This window comes from Aspergillus viridinutans (assembly GCF_018404265.1).
Source record: "Aspergillus viridinutans IFM 47045 DNA, scaffold_6, whole genome shotgun sequence".
NCBI lineage: Eukaryota > Fungi > Ascomycota > Eurotiomycetes > Eurotiales > Aspergillaceae > Aspergillus > Aspergillus viridinutans.
Window position 1 is genome coordinate 1826088 of NW_025091222.1, and position 19754 is coordinate 1845841.

The 19754-nt window shown below is 52.1% G+C and overlaps 7 protein-coding genes across 7 annotated transcripts; 4 read left to right on the forward strand and 3 right to left on the reverse strand.

Moving 5' to 3' along the window:
* Nucleotides 1–100: 100 nt before the first annotated feature.
* Nucleotides 101–2582, reverse strand: Aspvir_008326 (GH92 family glycosyl hydrolase; the record flags this gene model as incomplete). Its single annotated transcript, XM_043271498.1, has 3 exons — nucleotides 101–692; nucleotides 751–1425; nucleotides 1477–2582. 3 exons carry the CDS (start codon nucleotides 2580–2582, stop codon nucleotides 101–103), a joined length of 2373 nt encoding a protein of 790 aa, XP_043127433.1.
* Nucleotides 2583–2932: 350 nt separating this feature from the next.
* Nucleotides 2933–3679, forward strand: Aspvir_008327 (uncharacterized protein; the record flags this gene model as incomplete). The annotated part of the gene is made up of 1 exon (XM_043271499.1): nucleotides 2933–3679. The coding sequence occupies one exon, from the start codon at nucleotides 2933–2935 to the stop codon at nucleotides 3677–3679; it is 747 nt and encodes a 248-aa protein (XP_043127434.1).
* A 702-nt stretch (nucleotides 3680–4381) lies between these two features.
* sit2 (putative siderochrome-iron transporter) lies at nucleotides 4382–6326 on the reverse strand (the record flags this gene model as incomplete). Its single annotated transcript, XM_043271500.1, has 3 exons — nucleotides 4382–5316; nucleotides 5379–5992; nucleotides 6052–6326. The coding sequence occupies 3 exons, from the start codon at nucleotides 6324–6326 to the stop codon at nucleotides 4382–4384; spliced, it is 1824 nt and encodes a 607-aa protein (XP_043127435.1).
* Nucleotides 6327–9211: 2885 nt separating this feature from the next.
* On the forward strand, nucleotides 9212–11425 carry Aspvir_008329 (putative cholinesterase; the record flags this gene model as incomplete). The annotated part of the gene is made up of 1 exon (XM_043271501.1): nucleotides 9212–11425. The coding sequence occupies one exon, from the start codon at nucleotides 9212–9214 to the stop codon at nucleotides 11423–11425; it is 2214 nt and encodes a 737-aa protein (XP_043127436.1).
* Nucleotides 11426–11849: 424 nt separating this feature from the next.
* Nucleotides 11850–13503, reverse strand: Aspvir_008330 (uncharacterized protein; the record flags this gene model as incomplete). Its single annotated transcript, XM_043271502.1, has 2 exons — nucleotides 11850–13334; nucleotides 13390–13503. The coding sequence occupies 2 exons, from the start codon at nucleotides 13501–13503 to the stop codon at nucleotides 11850–11852; spliced, it is 1599 nt and encodes a 532-aa protein (XP_043127437.1).
* A 2003-nt stretch (nucleotides 13504–15506) lies between these two features.
* On the forward strand, nucleotides 15507–15845 carry Aspvir_008331 (uncharacterized protein; the record flags this gene model as incomplete). Its single annotated transcript, XM_043271503.1, has 2 exons — nucleotides 15507–15610; nucleotides 15677–15845. 2 exons carry the CDS (start codon nucleotides 15507–15509, stop codon nucleotides 15843–15845), a joined length of 273 nt encoding a protein of 90 aa, XP_043127438.1.
* Nucleotides 15846–16917: 1072 nt separating this feature from the next.
* On the forward strand, nucleotides 16918–18805 carry Aspvir_008332 (putative acetamidase; the record flags this gene model as incomplete). Its single annotated transcript, XM_043271504.1, has 4 exons — nucleotides 16918–16958; nucleotides 17011–17414; nucleotides 17465–17935; nucleotides 17982–18805. The coding sequence occupies 4 exons, from the start codon at nucleotides 16918–16920 to the stop codon at nucleotides 18803–18805; spliced, it is 1740 nt and encodes a 579-aa protein (XP_043127439.1).
* Between the last annotated feature and the right edge of the window lie 949 nt (nucleotides 18806–19754).

Sequence of the window (19754 nt, forward strand, 5' to 3'; positions counted from 1 at the left end):
ATGCTATCTGATATATTTAACTCGGGTGGAAGAGACACTCCCTCAACCAAACCTACTTCTATCCGACTAAAATAACTCGTCAAGCACCATTCCGACCCAGTCAAGTCCATAGATGCATGCTCTCCCCCAGACTCGGCGGCAGATCACCCACGCCAGTCCCCCAATCACTCTCCTCCTCGCCCAGCGTCAACTCGAGCGTCCACCCCTCTATAAAGAACTCATGACCAATCCAATTCTTGTTATACGGCTCCCCATTCAGCCTCGCGCTCTGGATATATATGCTCCGGTAGGAGCTATCGAAATTGACATTCCTTATCGTCGCGGTCTTGTTCGTCACGGGGTGAGTGATGCTCACGGCCTCGAAGAAGGGCGGGATGATGAGGTACACGTTCTGCCCGGGGTTGGGGAAGAGGCCCATCGTCGTGAAGACGGTGAAGGCACCCATGGCGCCCGAGTCGTCGTTACCGGGGAGGCCGGATGTGGAGTCGTTGAACGAGGAGGGGATGTAGGCGTGAGCGCGGGCGGCGGAGAGGGCCGGCCGGCCGGCGTAGTGGTATTGGAAGACGGTTAAGAAGACTGGCTCGTTGCCGATGTCTGCCAGGCCGGAGGTGTGGAAGAAATTGAGGCGGGAGATGAAGGTGTCTGGGCCACCAAGGAGGCGGATCAGGGTGGCCATGTCGTGGGGGACGTAGCTGGGTTTTTTTGTTAGTGGGTTGAAGGGTGCATTGGGCTTGGAAAGGGCTAACGTACAATTGGTATTCCCAGACGCTGGACTCGAATGTCTCGGAGGGATTGGAGGTTAGTGAACAAAATGAGGCCAGGGGACTGCAGGCGATGGGATCTTGGTAGCCCCAGGTACCGTTGAGGTACTTTGGTTGGAAGAAGCCGACGAAGCCCGTGTCGGTGCCGTTGATCAGGGAGTGTTGGTCTGCCTTGTAGAGGTTCTGCCAGTTGCTCGCTCGAGAGAGATACTTGAGATAGTCACGCTTGCGCAGACCTCGTCCAACAGTGGCCAGGCTGAAGTCGTTGTAGGAATACTCCAGAGTACGTGAGATGCTGCGGGAATTGGTCCCAAAGCCTAGGTAGTCAAAGTCGAGGTAAGGAATGTAGTTCAGACGCTTCCAGCTCTGCAGACCCCCTCGTCCTTCGTACGACCATTCCAAGGGCTCGTTCTCCGCATCGTTGACCATGGCTTCATACGCGAGGTCCCAATCGATCCCGGTAAGGTTCTTGACAAAGGCATCTGCCAGGACGATATCCGCGTTGGATCCGCCTTGGGTCCAGCCCTTGCAAAGACTCATACGACAGTCCGGTAGCCAACCTTCATGCCTGTAGGTATCGAGGAGACTTCGTACCATCCGCGATTGTGCGACAGGGTCAATTATGGTGAGAAACGGGTGCTGGGCCCGGAAGGAATCCCAGATACTGCCAATCATCAGCGATCGAAGAAATAGCATATCATTCTGCAATACATACCAGTAGAAGGAATCATAGTACGGTTCATCACTGCGCCAGAGCGGATTCTCGCCCGTCAAGTCCTGAGGAGACAGCATGGTCCGATACACACCACTCCAGAAGATCTCGAGAAAGTCCTCAGCCACGCCTCCCGCCTGCACAGAGATAGGGCTGAGCTTCTCGCGCCATGCACTCTCAGCCCGCTCTCTCAGCATATCAAAGTCGTCTTCCGGATGAGGGATCTCCTTTTCTGCATTCTCGCACGCCTTCTCCGAGCTGATAAAGCTCACCCCAACCCGCACAGTAACCGTCCCATCCTTGGGACGTCTGAATCTCATAAATCCACCAGCCTGCAGATAGAACAGATTAAATCCCCGCGTGACAAACAGCTCCTGAGGCTCGGTCCCCGCGCGGTCATTAACCCAAATCCCACTATCCTTCACAGCTGCACCCCCGAAATCCGCACAAAAGTATGAGACATACGTCCCGGCCCCAAAGCTAGGCAAGAACGTCCCATTGGCCGTGATCCGGCCATTCTCAGCATCAACCTTGATGGACGCATTCTGCCGACTATCCCACGCATCCGTCAAATCAACCAGAATCAGCGGACTAAGCTCCGACCCGTCTTGAGCCGTTGACGATGGAAGGGTAAACCGGTACAGCGCCGCATGCTCCGACACCGTCATCTCAGCCCCGATCCCGTTCTCCAGCGCAAGCGCAAAGTGCCCCGGCCGCGCAACAACTGACTCATTGACATAGTGCACCCCGCGTGCAGCTTTGGGAAACTGGCAGTTATCCAGCACATCGTCCGGGCAGTACTGTGGGAAGAGGGGGAAATTGGCCAGCGAGGGATTACCCCCCGAGCCAGAGTCGTGCATGCTCGAGAACCCGATGACATGGCTGCCGTCTGTCGCGAAGCCGCCGGTGTTCTGGCCGTCGACGTCGGCGACGGCTTTGGCCATGCCGTAGGGGAGACTTGCGCCGGCGAAGACGTTGCCGCCGTTGGTGGAGCCGATGAGGGGATTGACATATTCGAGGATGTCATTTTCAGCTGATGAAGGTTGGCCTGCAGCGAGGCTTGTCCATTGGACAGGTAGTAAAGCTGCGAAGTTCATTAATGCTACCATTTTCGTGGCGGATAGTGGGCACTGTGTTGGTTGTCACCCGTTGGGGAGGAGTATCCCCAGTATGAAGACGAGGGTTGGACATGACGGCACTTGTAATATATGGACGAGGCATAATTAATTTGCTGATTGTCAATGTCAATGCAACGTTCCATGCAGAGAAGGAGAGATCGACAGTGCTTGACAGGAATGATGCAGACAGAGAGGTTGCTGGGGAGGAGGAGGAGGAGAATGCGGTGCGGGGTAAATAAGATAACAATGACCACACTTACTGCTCCAGCCACAAGAAGATAGAATGGGGACAAACAGTCTTGAAACGACGCTTCTTAAATCACTGGAGGCTTCTATGCGCCATGCCACATCCCCCTCTGAACATAGTCGAGTGTCGTGCAGTGATAAGATACAAACCTTGTCTCATATTCAATGACAACGAAGTCCCCTATGTCATTTGGTTCGAAGATGCCCTTCTCTTGTATGGAGTTCCCACGGTGCTGTTTGATTTATACATCCTTGTTCTGGACATCGATATAGCCGCCGACTACCTGATCAAAGCTGGATGGACTGTCGATACACAATCCCCTCGTCGAGTTGGAAATGCAGAGGTGAAAACTCGGCAACAGCGGCTAATGACTCCGGATAGCCAGACAACGACCGTCCTTCTTCTGGCATCAGATTGGAAGTTTCCGCTCACGGATGACTCTACCCTCGAACGCCTGTTTCTGGAGGAATTACCAGACCAAACATTGTCGTTTCCCTCATTGTCGGGCTTTCTTGATGCCCTGATTGAGACCTGGCTGGATAGTGACGATGATTCAGTACTGCTGCACTTGGCTGTTCAGATTAACTACCTCTACGGACATGCTCCAGCTTTGAAAGAGCGATCATTTGCCAACCAGATGAAATATGAACATCGCCAGTTCCACTTTGATGTGCTTGCAGGGATGTCAACAACACTCCCATTCAGAAAGCACCAACGTGGGATTCGAGATGCACTTCTACAGGGTCGATATGAGCTGCAGGAGTGCTCAGCGCCTCGCGACAATGATGACTTCTTTAATCCATGGAAAAACGTCCGCCTACCACCCCCTCCGGAAAGTTAGTCTATGGAGTAGGTGCGCTATTTTGATCAAGAAGAGTATGGCTCAGATTTGTGGTAAAAATGGAGTGAATCCCAAGCGGTGCAATAAGGAAGCCACCATAACGGAATTAGCCATTTTCCGCTGGAGACGGGTTGCCCGCTACATGTATCTCGATGACTTTGCGAATGTGGTGCGTCAGAGGGATTTCGATGGGACTTGCAACGACGGAGGTTGGCAGGAGGGTGTCCTGGTCCAGGGCGAGCAACTACGACGGCAACTGCGTCCACATCATCTACCACAACGGGTGGTGTGCTTTCTCCCACCATGACTAGAAGACAACCAGCTGTATTTATTGCATATCACCTGGTTGTCTCTGGTGATGGATTTTATGCCTTGGCTGCTACGTAAGGCATTTCTGGCTGATGTAAGTTCATGCACTGCTCCCCATGAGGAAGAATTCATACCTAGTAATGTTGATTTGCTAACAGAATATCACAGTTTTACTCTTGAAAGCCTGGTGTGCGAGCCGACTGCAGTACTTTTCAGTAAGAGTATTATTGCGTTGCGGTACATGGGGTATGGTTGCGCTTGATATGCGAGGACCTACGAAGCAAGAATAATCTCCAAGACAGCGGTCTTCCATTAGTATCTGTAAACTCGAGACTCCCAACTCAACCTCTATAGAAATGGTATCTCTAAAATGAACTCTTGAATTATTACCCCTTAGATCATCACACCCTTGTTCTGGTGCTTGTTGACATTGTAGTTCTTCCAGACGGCAATGGCAGGAATCCCCAGAATCAAAATGCAAGTAGCGGCAACCGCACCATACATCTGGCTGCGGCCCCAGGCATAGTTGATCGCGTCACGAGCGGCCGAGCCCATCGGATATGTTTGCTGTACTGTGTATCCGCCCATGTAGATCGAAGTGGCATTTGACTTGAGGTCCGCGGGGAGACGAGACTCGAGAGCGCCAGGGAATACGTTTGTATAGATGGCAGCCGCCACGGCGTATCCAATGGCACCTCCCAAGCTGGAGAAGAGTCCGATGAACGACAGCATCATGGGGACGCCCTCGCGGTTCGCAGAGGCCATGACAGCCATCTGCTCGCCGATGACAAGAGTGCCACCGCCGAAGGCAATGAAGATCTGGCACATGATCACGTAGCCGATGTCGTCCGACTGACCCCGAAAGTGGATCATCAAGCCGGCGCCCAGGATCATAAGCGGTAGGCCGAAGAACAGACAGGTGTGCTTGAAGTGCTTGGTCCAGCGCACCCAGAGGCCGAAGACGACACCCCAAAAGCATGAACCCACGTTGTAAATCTGGGTCATGTAGCCAGTCATTGCGGCGTTGAGGTTGTAAACGACCGCGCAGAAGTTGTAGAAGTAGAGATCCCAGCAGTAGAAACTGAAGTAGAGCGTTGCGGCCATGACACAGGCACCCAGGACCGTGCGCTGCTTCAGCAGTTCGTAGTTGATGAAATGGACGCGGGCAAACCACTTCTCCCAAGCGGCGAAGACGAAGAGGAGGCAGAACCCGATGACGACCATCGCGATGAAGGCCGCGCTCTTGTATTCGGCACGACCGTTACTGGCCAAACTGAAGGGCAGCAGCAGCAGCACCCAAGCGGCCATCAACAGGAAGGCACCGACGACTGGTAGCAATGTTAGCTGAAATCTCGTTGGTGGTGAGGACAGGAATGTTAGTTCAACATACTATCAAACTCGTGAATATAGTGGGCCACAGACTGTGTCCATGTACGACCGCTAGGCTGGCGGACATATAACCCCATCTTCTCAGCCTTGAGCTGGTACCGTTTGAAGACCACTGCGAGCGGCGCAAACGCAACGGGCATGATGATAGCAAAGGCTCCATAGGCCCATCGCCAAGTCGTCATGCGGAGGAAGGACGCAGCAGCCAGAGGGGCGGTGAACGCAGTGCAGATGAAGGGGGTGCTGGCGAAAGCGAAAGTGAAAGCTCTGTTCCGCAGGCCGGACGTGTCTGCCACGAAGACATCGAGAATCAGGTAGATTGCGTCGTACCCGATCCAAAAGAGAACGTAACCCGCTGCATAGGAATCGGGCCCGTTGCATGCTGCCAGAATAATAAGTCCAATGGTGTAGATCGCAACGAAGACGAGGAAACCCTCGGCACGACCCCAGAGATTGAGAATCTTTGCAATGGGAAGCTTGAGCACGCCGCCGATGATACTGGACAGGATGTTCGCAGTACTGATCTGAGGAGCCGACTGGAATCCGCTGTAGGCGTTGTTGATGACGTTGCTACTGATGCCCGACTGTAGGGCGAGGAGGAAGAAACAGACCCAAATCCTGGAGTGGATGGTCAATTAGACGAGCTCGGAGCAGATTAACCCACTAAATCGACTTACCAGGCGTAAGTTGCCCAGACTGCCTTCTTGCTCCAAACCAGCGCAGCCGCTTCGACTTTCTGGACACCCAAGTGAGCATCCGCGGTGACCTGATCCGGATGTTGCTGGATTTCTTTTTCATTACGAGCCTCCAGACTCAGCCTTGATGAATCAGTGTCGGGTTGATCGCTGATTTCGGGACCTTTCGGTCTACCCTCTGCAGCATTGGCCTCAGCACCGGGAGGAACCTGCGGAGTGGCTTTGTTGCGAGCCCCGAAACTGCCAAAGATCCCCATGCTAACGTAGATTAGTCCGCCTTCCAGTCTTTCTTCTAGGTTAGGTCAATTATATGACACTGATTTCTCCTAGCAAACCGAGAGAATGGCGTGCCCAGCTTAGCATGAGTAAAGACTGAAGTCAGGTCAAAGAGACTGAGAGACAAGACCCTGGAAGAAGGGGGAAGGCAAGTATTCATATGGTACGGAGTCATGGAATGGGCTCATTTATCTACTGGTCTAGTCCAAAGGACGACCCAGGCACCGTAGCCATGGGCCCATGAGTTCCTCCACTCAGCCGACAAGGGAACCAAACAGAACGCGGAAAGACAAATTTTCTGCTCGTCTTTTTCCTATTTTGCATGACACACACCTGCTTCTTGCTAGTCTAATCGAGCGTGGAGCCCACACTACTAGAAGACTAGCTTGAACGCCCGTGAGTGGTTTGAGGTCTGAGACTCTGAGAGGCGTGGGACTAGCAGCCGCTGGCCTGATCAGATAGCATTTTCTGCGGAAGACGGATCAGATAACTTGAGAAGGTTAAGATCATTGGCGTGATTATTTTCTCGCGTACCACGGCTTGGATGAAGTCAGAATTATGATTGGAGGAGGAAGAGAGCGGGATATGGAGTCGAGCCAGCTGAATGCGCAGCGATTGGCGTTTGGAGCGACAATTTCCGGTTGTGGTGGTGGTGGAGCACTGAGTCGGTTAGATAGGTCTTCGTCATCATCAATTTTCTTTTTTTTGGTCTTCTCTCAAAAGCGATATCCAATTACTTTTGGCCAGTCAAACCTTCAGGGGAAACTCGATAATCCATACAGAGATGGCCAACATTATATTCGAAGTCGAAGTCGAAAGCGTAAAGATAGACGGAGTGTGTCGGAACTGGCGAATGGATCAAAGCTCCTCCCCAAGCCCACAGGACGTCCTAACTCCTAGTCATTCTATCATACAGGTCCTTGTGGCTGCCCTCAAGAATATTACTAGATAACAACATTAATAACCATGGACTACTTATCGAGTAATAGTTCATGAGGCGCCAAATGGGTTTTGCATCTCCTCCCTGATGTCCCCGAATTTGGGATCCGGATAAACGAGAAAGAGCACACCAAATTTTCAATTTCTACACCAGTGGAGCAATGAGTCCCAGCTATTGCTTCTAAAAGGGTCTGGGAGTTGAACGGTCACCAATGTCCGCTAGTGGTGGTCATCCAGAGAGGCATTCCCTTCTTTATCTGATCAATTTTATCTGATTTGTGCGTTTTAGGCTTTTCTAGTATCCACTATGGACAACGACAGGAACGCCATGAAAAGAGACAAGCAAACCAAGAAAAGAGCAAAAATATATACTATTATAAGCTAAAAAATCATCTTTCTGCCTCGACCCTCAATTTCCAGGTAAATCACCATCAGTTATGTATTGGAGTGCGGCACAAACCTTCCTTTCCTTTGCAGAAACATTAAGGAAACCCTTTCCGGCTTATCTAATCTAATCTGATGGCGCTTTATGGTTTATTCCACATCATATCTGACAGACAATGCCGTGCGAATCTAACAGGAGTAGTCAAGTCCATATAATAATTGCTCATTTTCAAGTCGAATGTGAAGATTATTCCCTCAGTCGTCAAAAGCAATGTGGCTTCACTACTCCAGTCCGAGGGCGGAGACCGGCTATCGTCAGTGCATACTACTTCCGAGACGAGATTGAGTGGAGAACAAGAAAATTTCCTATCTGAACAAGAACGTATCGCTAGCCATTATATAGGTCTAGATTTCTCATATGCGGCCCATTTAGACCCAAAAAGCAGGAGACAATCGAAGTCAATCCTCTCATGAAATTATCGAGTCGTTGCAGACGGTACACTAGTGGGCGGCATGAGTGATGGCTCTCCTCTTCCCCGAAAACTCCTTACCTGACTAATGAAATGGAACTTCGAGACTATGCGCGATCAGAATATTGGCTGGCTAAAAAGTCTTCGAGAAGGACACGCAGCTGGGATTTTGCAGAAGCCATGATATGTGCATTTTTCTGACTTGGATGGAAAGGATATATATATGGCTCAGGCGGGTCTAGAAGTATATACACTGCGTCAGCTGGAGTAAGCAGCCAACGTGTCAGCAGTACAAGTGTTTATCCCAAGCGATCACGACTTTCATCTAATTACGGATACTCGTGCCCACTCTACAATCCTTGATTGTCTGCCCAATTGATTAGAATGGCTTCAAATTCCTTCAATTGTCAGAGCTTAGGGCTGGCCTCGAGTGAGCTAACCCGAAGTGGAAAACCTTTGGCATGAGCCTTGGTGCCTGACAGATTCACTTGGAGTCGTCGAAAACCATCCCAAGTCAACACCAACACTCCTTCAACTTCGTCCATGATTCATCACCATCCCTTACAGAATTGATCAGCTTTTGATTTAGGTGACTTGCTTATTGGTCAATTGCAAGTGGCTTGAGAGATTATCTAAACCGTTTGCTCTAGCCAACAGCTACGCCGACATGGCCATTCACGAGTCACCCTGTCCGCCTCGGCTACATCTCCTCTTCTCCAAAGTCAAAGCCTGGCCTAGCGAATTAGGGAGTTTTCATTAATATCGAGTACTAGGGCCGTCAATCATGCTAGCGAACTCCGCATTTTGTCGGATTTCTCCACATCCATTATTCCCCAGTTTCTCCCTGTTGGCGAATAACATCCTATTCCATTGGACGTATCTCATGTCCTTGGCAGCTGCACCTTTCCTTTCCGATGTATCCGAATGACGCCTCTCTGCATGGCCAGGCGCAGTCAGAGTTGCTGTTCCTTGATTAGCAGCTTGCCCGGGGCCGCAAAAAACAGCTATAAAAGTGGTAGCTGCCTGGTTCCCCTTGTCATCTTCCTGGGTACGAGATCTTGACCCAAGCCAAGATGCAGCTGAAATCTTTGGCTGTTCGACTGCTTTTTTGCTCGCTGGTATCTGCAGCACCTTCGCATCCCAATAATGCGTGCAAAGCTCCAGGGGGTCCCCCTCAGATCGATTCTCTGAGTACTTTGCAAACGTTGAAGTACAATAATCTGGGCTCTGAAAACAACGGTACGGCTGCGGTTCTGATTTATGGTCGAGTGAGCTACGGTCAGGCGCAGGTGCAGTGTGCTGCCATCGGGGAAAGCCTGTATTCACTGCAGGATGCGACCGAAACAAACCGGACCGAACTTCAATATCAGTTCAACTATCTCCTTCATAATGGCGATCTCCAGAGGAGCGACCAGATATGGGTTGCAAAATCATCCTCAAAGGACTGCTCCGCCTATTCTCTCAGCCGCAAGGAGACTGTGGTCATCCCTTGCCATATGCAGCTGCCCGCACTTTGTACGTCCAAGGTCCCTCCCACAACAGACACGAACAAAGCTGTTGTCGAGTCATCTAAAATCTCGGCAATGCATCAAGATTACACTTTCACTGGATATCGCGACGCACGTTCATTCCGATTCCTGGGTGTTCCTTTTGCCAACCCACCTGTCAAAGACCTGAGATTTGCACCGCCTCAGCCGTACAGTGGTCCCAAGAAGCTTGATGCTACCAAATTCTCCGACTCTTGCGTCCAGTCAGTCTCCGGCGTTGGTACCCTGGGCAACGGTGGCATCTCCGAGGACTGTTTGTATCTCAACATCTACACCCCTGTGCTTCCTGCGCATGGGGCCTACAACTCCCTGCGCAAACCAGTGGCCGTGTACTTCTACGGAGGTGCGTTTACCAAAGGTAGTGCGTCCATGATCGACTACGACGGGGGCAACTTTGCAAGCCGCAACGACGTTGTTGTTGTGACGGTCAACTACCGCCTTGGCGCCCTGGGCTGGCTGGCGACTGGCAGTCTCACTACGGGAAGCTATGGCATCCGCGACCAGATCCTCGCCCTTGAATGGATTAACGAGTACATTGAAGCGTTCGGTGGTGACAAGTCACGAATTACGATCTTTGGTCAGTCAGCAGGTGGCCAGAGTGTGACAGCCTTGCTATCGTCCAGCGCGGCCAAAGGTTTATTCTCCGGTGCGATCGTTCAGTCGGCTCCGCTGGATCTGCCATGGTTTACCCGCGAGGTATATGAAGAAGTTGTCATGCCGGGGGTCGCCAAGGCTGTCGGCTGCGGACAGGACAACCAAACCGTCTCCGAAGAGAAGCTGCTGTCCTGTCTGCGCGCGGTGCCCGCATCGTCCTTCCTTGACAATACGACCGAGTTCCAGTCCGCCATGACGGCCGTGAACAAGAAAGTCGCCGACGGTTTCCTCCACGTGTCGACAATGCTCGCCTCCATTGAGCCCCTGATGCCCATGGTCGATGACTCGGGAAGCGGCGTGATCGACGACCAGTTCTACACCCTGCTTGCCGACAACACTCTTCCCAACCGTGTCCCAACCATGTTCACCACCGTCACCGACGAAGCCGCCCTCTACGTGGGCAGATCCGTCCCACAAATCGAGGCAACCACCACAAACCTCAACCTCCTCTTCGGCATCGCATACCCCACCGACCTAGCCAAGTCCCTCGCTGCCTCCAACGCCTTCCCGCTCAACCCCTCCGACCCAGACACAGTCCGCAACGTCGGCGCCCAGGCCCTGACCTACAGCGAATGGACCTGCCCGCAAGCCCACCTTCTCGCCAACAGCGGCGCCACCGCCTTTCCCGCCCTCTACGAGGTCGAAATCACCCACGGCCACATCCAAACCAACGCCGGCGTCCCGGCCGTCTGCTCCCCAAACACCGACTACAACGCCACCTGCCACTCCGCCGACGTCCTCCCCGTCTGGGGCACCCTCAACAGCAAGTCCCGCAACGTAGACCCATACTACGACACCACGGATCTCCTCCACTCGCAGCTCCTCGACGACGTCTTCGGCGCCTTCTTCCGAACCCGCAACCCAAACCCAGACCCGGAGATGCTCCGCGTGCGTGGGCCCGCCTACGCCGCGACGTACGAGATCTTCGGAAAGAACGGGTACTGTGTTCCTCCGTATCACCCAGAGCAGCGCAACGTCAGCCTGCTCGACATGCCGCCTACCTGGACGCAGAACCCCCAGGGCACGGACAAGTGCAAGGTGTTTGAGGAGTATGGGTTTACTTTCCAGCGGGCGTCCCTTGCTTGAGATTGAGAAAGGTGTACATACATAACTTGCAATTGACTGGTTCTGTAATAGACCGGCTCCAGTCTACGGATATACCTACGCAATAGAACTAGTGGTAATGAAGAGGAACAGTAATGGTAAACTGATCAGCACCTCTAACCATAATATAACCAGGCTAACCTCTAACCTCGTAACATCGTCTCTCATAAGGGTGTCTAATCCTCCGCCCTCATCCCAATTACACCGGTAATGATATAAACTATGCAAGAAACGAGAGCCACGAGATCGATCTGATTCCGTAGGATATGCGTATGCACATAAGACAACATCCAGACGCCGTTCTCCGCCATGATAGCAAACCATAACTGATAAAGATAAAACGAAATAAAAAGAGAGACATTGCATCGTTACTCATTACGTCATGACTAGTTACACGCCAGCGCGATTATCGCTCGTACATGGCAGATCTCCGCCCCGACGGGGACGGGTAGTCCACGTCTACCATGGGGACGGGCACGCAGTGCTTCCTGCTCTGCGGCGGACTAGCCCAGCCCGGGACCCGGGATGATCGTCCCGCATAGGAGCGGGTGCGCTCGACGCCCGCGGCGTGGGCGCCTGACGGGCCGTTTGAAGTGGGGTCGCGGTAGCTGTGTCGGCGGCCGTCGTCCATGACGTAGGAGTCCATGGGACGGGCGTGGTGCGGATGCGAGACATAGTTCTCGCTGATCCCGTTCATGTAGCGGGGGTGGACGTGGGTGTAGAGGGGTACTTCCTGCGAGGGCGTGACGGGGGTTTGCTCGTGGAAGATGTGTTCGCGGAACCGGACGCTCGCGGACCGGCTGGGGGGTGGTTCTTCGTTGTACGCTCTTGACTGGCGGGGTTTCCGCGCGCCGTCGGAGTCGTACAGCCGGCCCATGTGTGCGGTATGGGCATCACGGTGGGTATGTCGCCGTGGGGAGTCTGGGGATACGTCTTCTTCGGGTCTGCGGGCGTACGGTTCGTGCGAGTGGCGTCGAGCGTGGGAGGAGCGGGGCGGTGATAGGTTCCGCGAATGGCTGTGTCGTCCTGATCTCGGCGGTTGTCCGTGCGTTGGGGATCCTGAGTCTTCGGACGAGGCGTCCGAGGTGTCTTGGCCATGGCGGGGTTCTGTGCTTGTTGGATAGACGAAGGAGTGCGGTCGATCGCGGCCTCTCGATTTTGCGGCTTGTCTCGGTCGAAAGGGCGGCGATGGCGCTCGGGGAGATTCGAGTTCAGGCCCCTCCTCTGCACGGGGAAAATAGGTGGATTTGACTCTTCGAGCTGCGGACGTAGGGAGCTCGCCACTACGCTGTCTGTTATGGCGACTCCTTCGAGACGGATCCTCTGGCTCCGTGTGTCGACGGGACTGCGGTGTTGCAGGCCGGTGACTCGAAGTGTGGTCCTCTTGCTCAGGGGATGCATCCTTGTGGCTGAATTGCCAGTGATATGTGCGGAAGTTGGGCGGAGAGGATCGCAAGACATTCTTTCGCCAGTAGTCGAATTCAAAACGGCGGCTCACTCCCTCATGCCAATCCACCATTTCCGGGTCTGGTTCCGATGGGAAAGAATCTCGGGGGATCGTTCTTGGGAAAGTTCCTCCATTGGGGTTCTCAATGTCCCACAGTGCAACGGCATTTTGCAAATAGCGTACATGTTCGTCAGGATCCAGGAGCAGCTGGATTGTCTGCCATCTCACAAAGCCGTTGGGTTGCAATGCTGGAATGGACGGCGGTTTAAAGGGATCATTCGTGGGCTGAATGCTGTGGAAACACCCGAGACGCTGATATATGAATGACAGGGCTGAGGACTTTGTCTCTAGGAAGAGGATGTCATAGTTGCCGCCGACTTTGCGATAAAAGGCGGCCATTCGATCCGGGGTGAGGTCGGCGGTAGCGTATTCGTCAAAGGTGGTCTGGAAGACATTAGCCACCTGCATGATATGAACGAGGCAGTAACATCAGATTGACCATCAACTGTGCAATAGCCAGACATAGCTGTTCGAGTAACGGGGCAGGACTCTTGTCGGGGTTGATCAACACTCCCCAGAAATTGGCGCCCGCATCTGCTTGTGCGGAGGACATGACCGGGCGGAGTTGATGGCCACGGCAAGAAGGTGACGTGCATCTGAACGCAGCGACGGATTTCGTTCCTCAATGGTCCAGACTTAGATGGAAGGGGGTATATGAGATGGAGCAGAGCTCGAGAGAACAAGCGTCAAGACAGAGGGACCGCAGTAGGTGCGCAGATAGATAGATAGATAGATAGGCAACAGGAGCGGTCAGGCACCTCTACTCCGCTCCACTGCGGGGTGGCCCAAGTAGACTGGTAGTGGGTTGGATATGGGTTTGTGGATTGGGTAAACCAGTCTAGGCCCAAGGCCCCAAGGAGATTTCGTTTGCTGGCAAGAAGCCAACTCAATCCGCCTCATCTGCAATTAGACGCGGAAACTCACCGATGATTGATCGACGGCGAAGATGGAAGATGGAACGCTGCAACGGGGCAGGATCAATGATGCACAGCACTGTTTTGGTATTTTTCCGTGCCTTAGGAAGTCAGATTGTGGCCTGAACGCCTGACAACCTGACAGCCCCGCATGTGACATGACACCACTGCAGGCAGAGGGTGTAGCATTGCATCAACACTCACTGGAGTCAGCTTCAAATATTGATTTAATTGTTGAAGACTACCTATCCAGGTATATCCAGGTACCTCTCATTATTGACCACTGATAGAGCGCTGATGGGTCGGTTCTCGCTGATGGACCATGGTCTGGCCGTTCCACTATTATCTGCTCCACTGCATATAATCAGTTAATAGTTAACAAAGGCAGTGCTAGGGGCGATCGGCGGATTAGGGCTGAATGATAAAGCAGTTTGCCAACACTGATTATTCTGCAGGTACTCGATACTGATGTCTTGATGGTCTGCATATCTGCAAGTACTTCCACCATCTGCAGTTTCGCTCCAGATGCATGTTTTTCAGTCTTCAAACTACCGACCTTTATCTCCCACTAAGAAGTTCAGGATAAAGAGACACCGTGCTACTTCCCATCCTGTTAAAAAAATTGAAGCCAATCAGCTAATGGACACCTACTTATTTGTCATGCTACTGAATTGTTACCAGGAGCAAACTTCATCTGCCTATCCTCATGCATCCTCAGTCTTTTCGAGAATCAGCCAAGGTTGCAGGCTCCCCAGCACCGAACTATGTGGCTTTGACGAGGCGCATCTTGGACCTGGCACGACAATCTGCGGCGTTCGTACATCATCTCTTCATAGATCATGACCTCTAGACTTTGTAACTGAAGACTGTGTCTTTATAGCTTTCCTCAGCTTATTGATTCCATGCTCTCGAGGAACTGCGTTTGCGGCCAGATTCAAAAGCCTGTACGACAAGGCGAAAGTTAAAAGCATGCAACCGAAAGACAATCGTATGATAACTCAATTTATCTAATATTAGATGACATGCGAATTTTACCTTCCATGATTCTTTGCGGTTGCCCAAGTACCTTAGGTGGATTTGTCAAGGAAGAGGGACCTTTAAAACGCAAACGAAAGATTGTTTATAATTGGTGAGGGTCGATAGCACTGCCATAAGGTGGACGCTAATTGGCCGGAAGTTGAGTAGTGTCTCCCCTTATAACGCGGATTGAGACCATTCCTCAGCCATCTTCTGCCTCTTGTGCCATTCCAACGGAGCCCACTGGAATGCCAGATCCAGCACAGTGAATGGATGCATACTTTGTAATGCCCGGCCAAACTTGGAATGGCATATTTTGATGAGATTCCTTGCAACTGCCTTTGTTTTGTGTTTTGCTTTTCCTCTTATTGTCCCGTCTTGGATCAACCTTTTGTTTTCGTCGTCGGTTTGGTCTGATTGTCCCTGCCATCACCCTACACTTCTTCAATATTTCATCTTGACCACTGCGCTCGAGACTTTTGGTTCCAGTCGACGGGGCACTGGTTCACCCTCACCCCGTCGCGACTTGTCACAGCTTCGCCAGCCCGAAGGATTGAGTCCCATAGACAACGTTTGCCGAGGTTGTCGAATCTCAATGTCCAACCCGCACCAAGCATCTCGAATAATGGCGCTTGTGAGGGATCCGTTGTTCTGGAAGCGCTTTTCACGCGCGGTTCATCTGGATGAGGAAGCAAAAGCTGCAGCTCAAAACAAAGGCCCGGTCCACTCGTACGTACTTTCGCATCATGTCTGTTGGTTTACGCGGAAGGGTCACATAGCACTAACGAACCAAAGGGACAACTGGATCCAAGCACAGTACCGAAAGAAACGACGATCGATAGTATGTGGCTTTGTCATCTTCTTGGTCATTACGAGTCTCGTGGCCGGTATTATTGTGGTCCTCCTGTGGCTCCATGCGCACCACTGGTTACAAGACAATCGCGATAGGGGATCGAGAGGATGAGTGGTGCCAGGTCAATGTGCAGTCTCCAGCCTGAAGAATAATGCTCCACGGCCACCAACTCATCGATTGCAATCATATCGAATGATCGCAACAACTCCACCGGACCGCAAACTTGACGCATATCGCCCTGAGCGAAAGATCGAGTACATGCCAAGGTGGAAAGGGGCAGATAGTCCCATTGCAATCTTGAATCTGACTGAATGAGCCGGTCTCGTGTACCATGCCTTGTATGGGGCCAAGGTGCTCTATGCAGTGCGAATATCCGAGATACACAAAATCATGTCAGTCTTGGTATTCTGGAGTTGGAATATTTGAATCTCCAATATGTGAACAAACAGTGTTTGTCATACATATGAGCTTGTATTTAAGTGTCAATGAAAATAAATATCACAGCTTCTGTCTTACCCATTTGATTGCCCGCAAAGTCGGATAAAGCACGTATTTATGCCTGATAGGAAAGGCGAGGAGTCTCAGCCAGCAGTTCCGGTGACTCAAGTGACTCAACCTCGTCTCTCGGAAACTTCAGGGAATCTGCTGTATGCTTAGGAGTAACCTTATCTACACTCCTAGCTTTCGGTGACTTCTGATAAGCGAGAGATAGCTTATAGATTCGTCGCGGTCTTTTGGGCCGCTGGTTGACCCAAATTCCGCATGGACTTTCCTGATTGGGCCAGACACTCGGTTGTCGGCACTTGCTAAAAGTCACGTGCCCTGTAATTCTACTCATCGCGTCGCCATCCTTTTCAACAAATCGCCAACATAACAAGAATCAAACTCAAATTTGCTAACAAGATACAATGAAGGACTTTGCAATTGTTTCAGCAAGCTCATCATCGTGGTAAGGAATCGTCCCCTGCTCTGGTTGTAGATATCCTGGACCGCGGACGGCCCGAGCTTGGACAACGCGCTTATCTGCGGGCCTTATCGCCCTTCTCCGCATTAGTGTCTATGCTTTCCCCGCAATAAATAGCAAGGGCCAGCCCCTGCGCCATTTATCTATATTCATATTCTCCCTTCTTGCGCTTCGAGGCAGTGTTTCTTCATCAACCTCGGTGCGATTGAGATCTTCATTATGCTACCACCATTTGACTACTTCACCTACCGCCGGGTCCGGTAAGTTCATGCACAACATCACCAACAATACAGCACACTAACTACTTATCAGGGACCAGAAGCAAAAGGAACGGGCCACCCGTTTCGCTTCCCTCTCCCCAGACTACCACACTGCGTTCACGGCGACGGATAAGAGTATTATTGACAAGCCAATTGAAGAGCTGGTTGAGGCTGTCCACAACTCCTCCCTTTCGCCGGCAGATGTCCTCCGTACGTACGGCAAGGTGGCAGTGAAGGCCCAAGAACGCACAAACTGCGTGACTGAGCTGCTGCTGCCCGAAGCGGAGACATGGGTTCAGACAGAAGTCAATCTCAAAGGTCCACTGGCCGGGATACCCGTCTCCCTCAAGGATTCGGTGCAGGTCAAGGGCTTTGACACTTCTGTTGGGTATGCGCGGATGGCTGGGAAGCCTTGTGCCGAGGATGGGCCCATGGTGAAGTTGTTGAAGGATGCTGGTATGGTTGCAAACCTTTTCTTTTGAGTTACCGATCCTGACGTGATACAGGTGCTGTCCCGTATGCCAAGACTGCACTGCCAGTGACGCTTCTATCGTTTGAGTCTTTCAATGGTCTTTGGGGCCGGTGTTTGAACCCACATGTTCCTGAGTACTCACCGGGTGGTTCAACCGGAGGCGAGGGTGCTCTGCTTGCCCTTGGTGGTCGTATCGGTATTGGGTCTGATGTTGCTGGATCGGTGCGAGTTCCTGCGGCCTGGAGCGGTATCTACTCCTTACGGTGCAGTACAGGCCGCTGGCCCAAGGCAGGTGTCAGCACCAGCATGGCGGGCCAGGAAGGAGTGGCCAGTGTCTTTAGCCCAATGGCTAGGACATTGAACGATCTCACCTACTTTACACGAGCGATCATCGGCATGCAGCCATGGAAGTATGACAATACTGTCCATCCCATCGCTTGGCGGGACGCAGAGGAGAAGGAAGCACAGACAAAACAGCTGCGCATCGGACTGATGTCTTCAGATGGTATGTTCCGCCTCACGCAAACTTAGACAAAGCTAACTGTCCCCAGGAGTCGTCCCCCCCACGCCCGCCATCAACCGCGCCATCGCTACCACCGTCGCTGCACTCACAGCAGCCGGCCACACAGTCTCTGAGATCACACCCCCGGCATCCGCCGAACCCTTCACCGGCCTAACGCTTGCCTCTCAACTCCTCAACGCCGACGGCTGCACCACCTTCAACTCCCACCGCTACAGCTTCGAACCTTCAGACCCGGGCGCTGAACAACTGACCCGCATCGCTAAACTGCCCCGTCCCCTCCGCTACCTCTACTACCTCTACGTCCGCTACATCAAGCGCGACACCAAATGGGCCGCGCTGATCCGCAGCTTTGAACACAAATCCGCAGCCGAGCAGTGGAAGCTGGTCGCCCGCCGCGAGGCCTTCCGCGCCACCTGGCACGCCTGGTGGGACGCCCAGCCCCAGCAATACGACTTCATCCTGTGCCCCGTCAACGCCACGCCTGCTCTCCCGCACAAGGCTATGCACGACGCTGTCTCCTCCTGCGGCTATACCTTCCTGTGGAACCTGCTCGATTACTCCGCCGGTGTATTGCCGGTTTCCCACGTCGACGCGAAGAAGGATGCGCTCCGCGCCCCGTACAAAACCGTTCTAAAGCAGCTTGGCGCCAATCATGCCATTGCCCGCGGGGCGTGGAAGCACTACGACGCGGCTAAGATGGCGGGTCTTCCGACTGCGGTGCAGGTTGTTGGAAGGCGGTGGCAGGAAGAGAAGGTTCTGGGCTATATGGCTGCTATTGAGAAGGCGTTGGAGGGGTATTATGATGCGGTAACTGGAGAGGGGGGAAAGTACCAGCTGCTTGAGATTGATTGATTGCGGAATTCTGGTGTAGCTGCGTATATCCAATTGTGCTCTAATATAACTATAGGCATTCGTGTTCTGGGTTTACTGGCGGACTCTTTTCTGCTTGATGGCAACTGTAAAGAAGACTAGTATGGGATAACAAGTATTATTCTCCATCTGATGAGTCCATGTGCAGACATTGTAGAGATAATAGTTGTAGTGAATGAAATGATAGAAGGCGTAGGTTTCTCTCACCAGAATATGCCTATCTCAGACGGAGTGAATTATGCTCCTGTTCAATCCTCGTATAGACACTTGACGAGTGAATATCCATCTCAATTCCCTGTTTCTTGCCTTCTCTGTCTTACAGGCAACATGAATTATTCACTAGTCTTACCTTCCCTCTGAACTGGAATCTCTCAGAGTCTGGAGACCATGATACCCTCAACCACCAGGCTGCCCATTGTCCATGTAAATATCAGCAATCTATCTTCTACATCTTTATGGGATGCATCAAAGACTGTGGGTATAAACGTACTCCGGTTTACTCTGATATTCAGAATGATCAAAATGGCTACCGTTCTACACAACGCCGATCAAGTATGGTACAATCGATGCCTGAATCGATAGGTTTCCTCCGGGCTACCGAGAGTCACAGAGACGCCAATGAGATCAAACAACTCCTCAGGGAGATCAAAGACTGGATACGTACATGCACAGACCACGGCACACAAATGAGGATTGTTTGCAACTTCACTCCTTCGTACGCACCTTGCTCCCATTGCAAGCGAAGAAAACAACTAACTACGAACAGATGGTTCTTGGTCACGATGGGCACAGGCATAATATCAATCTTTTAAATACTAAAATGGCTACCGTTCTACATAACGCCGATCAAGTATGGTACAATCGATGCCTGAATCGATAGGTTTCCTCCGTGCTACCGTCCGAAGACGGGTTCCAATTCTAGCGTGCATCG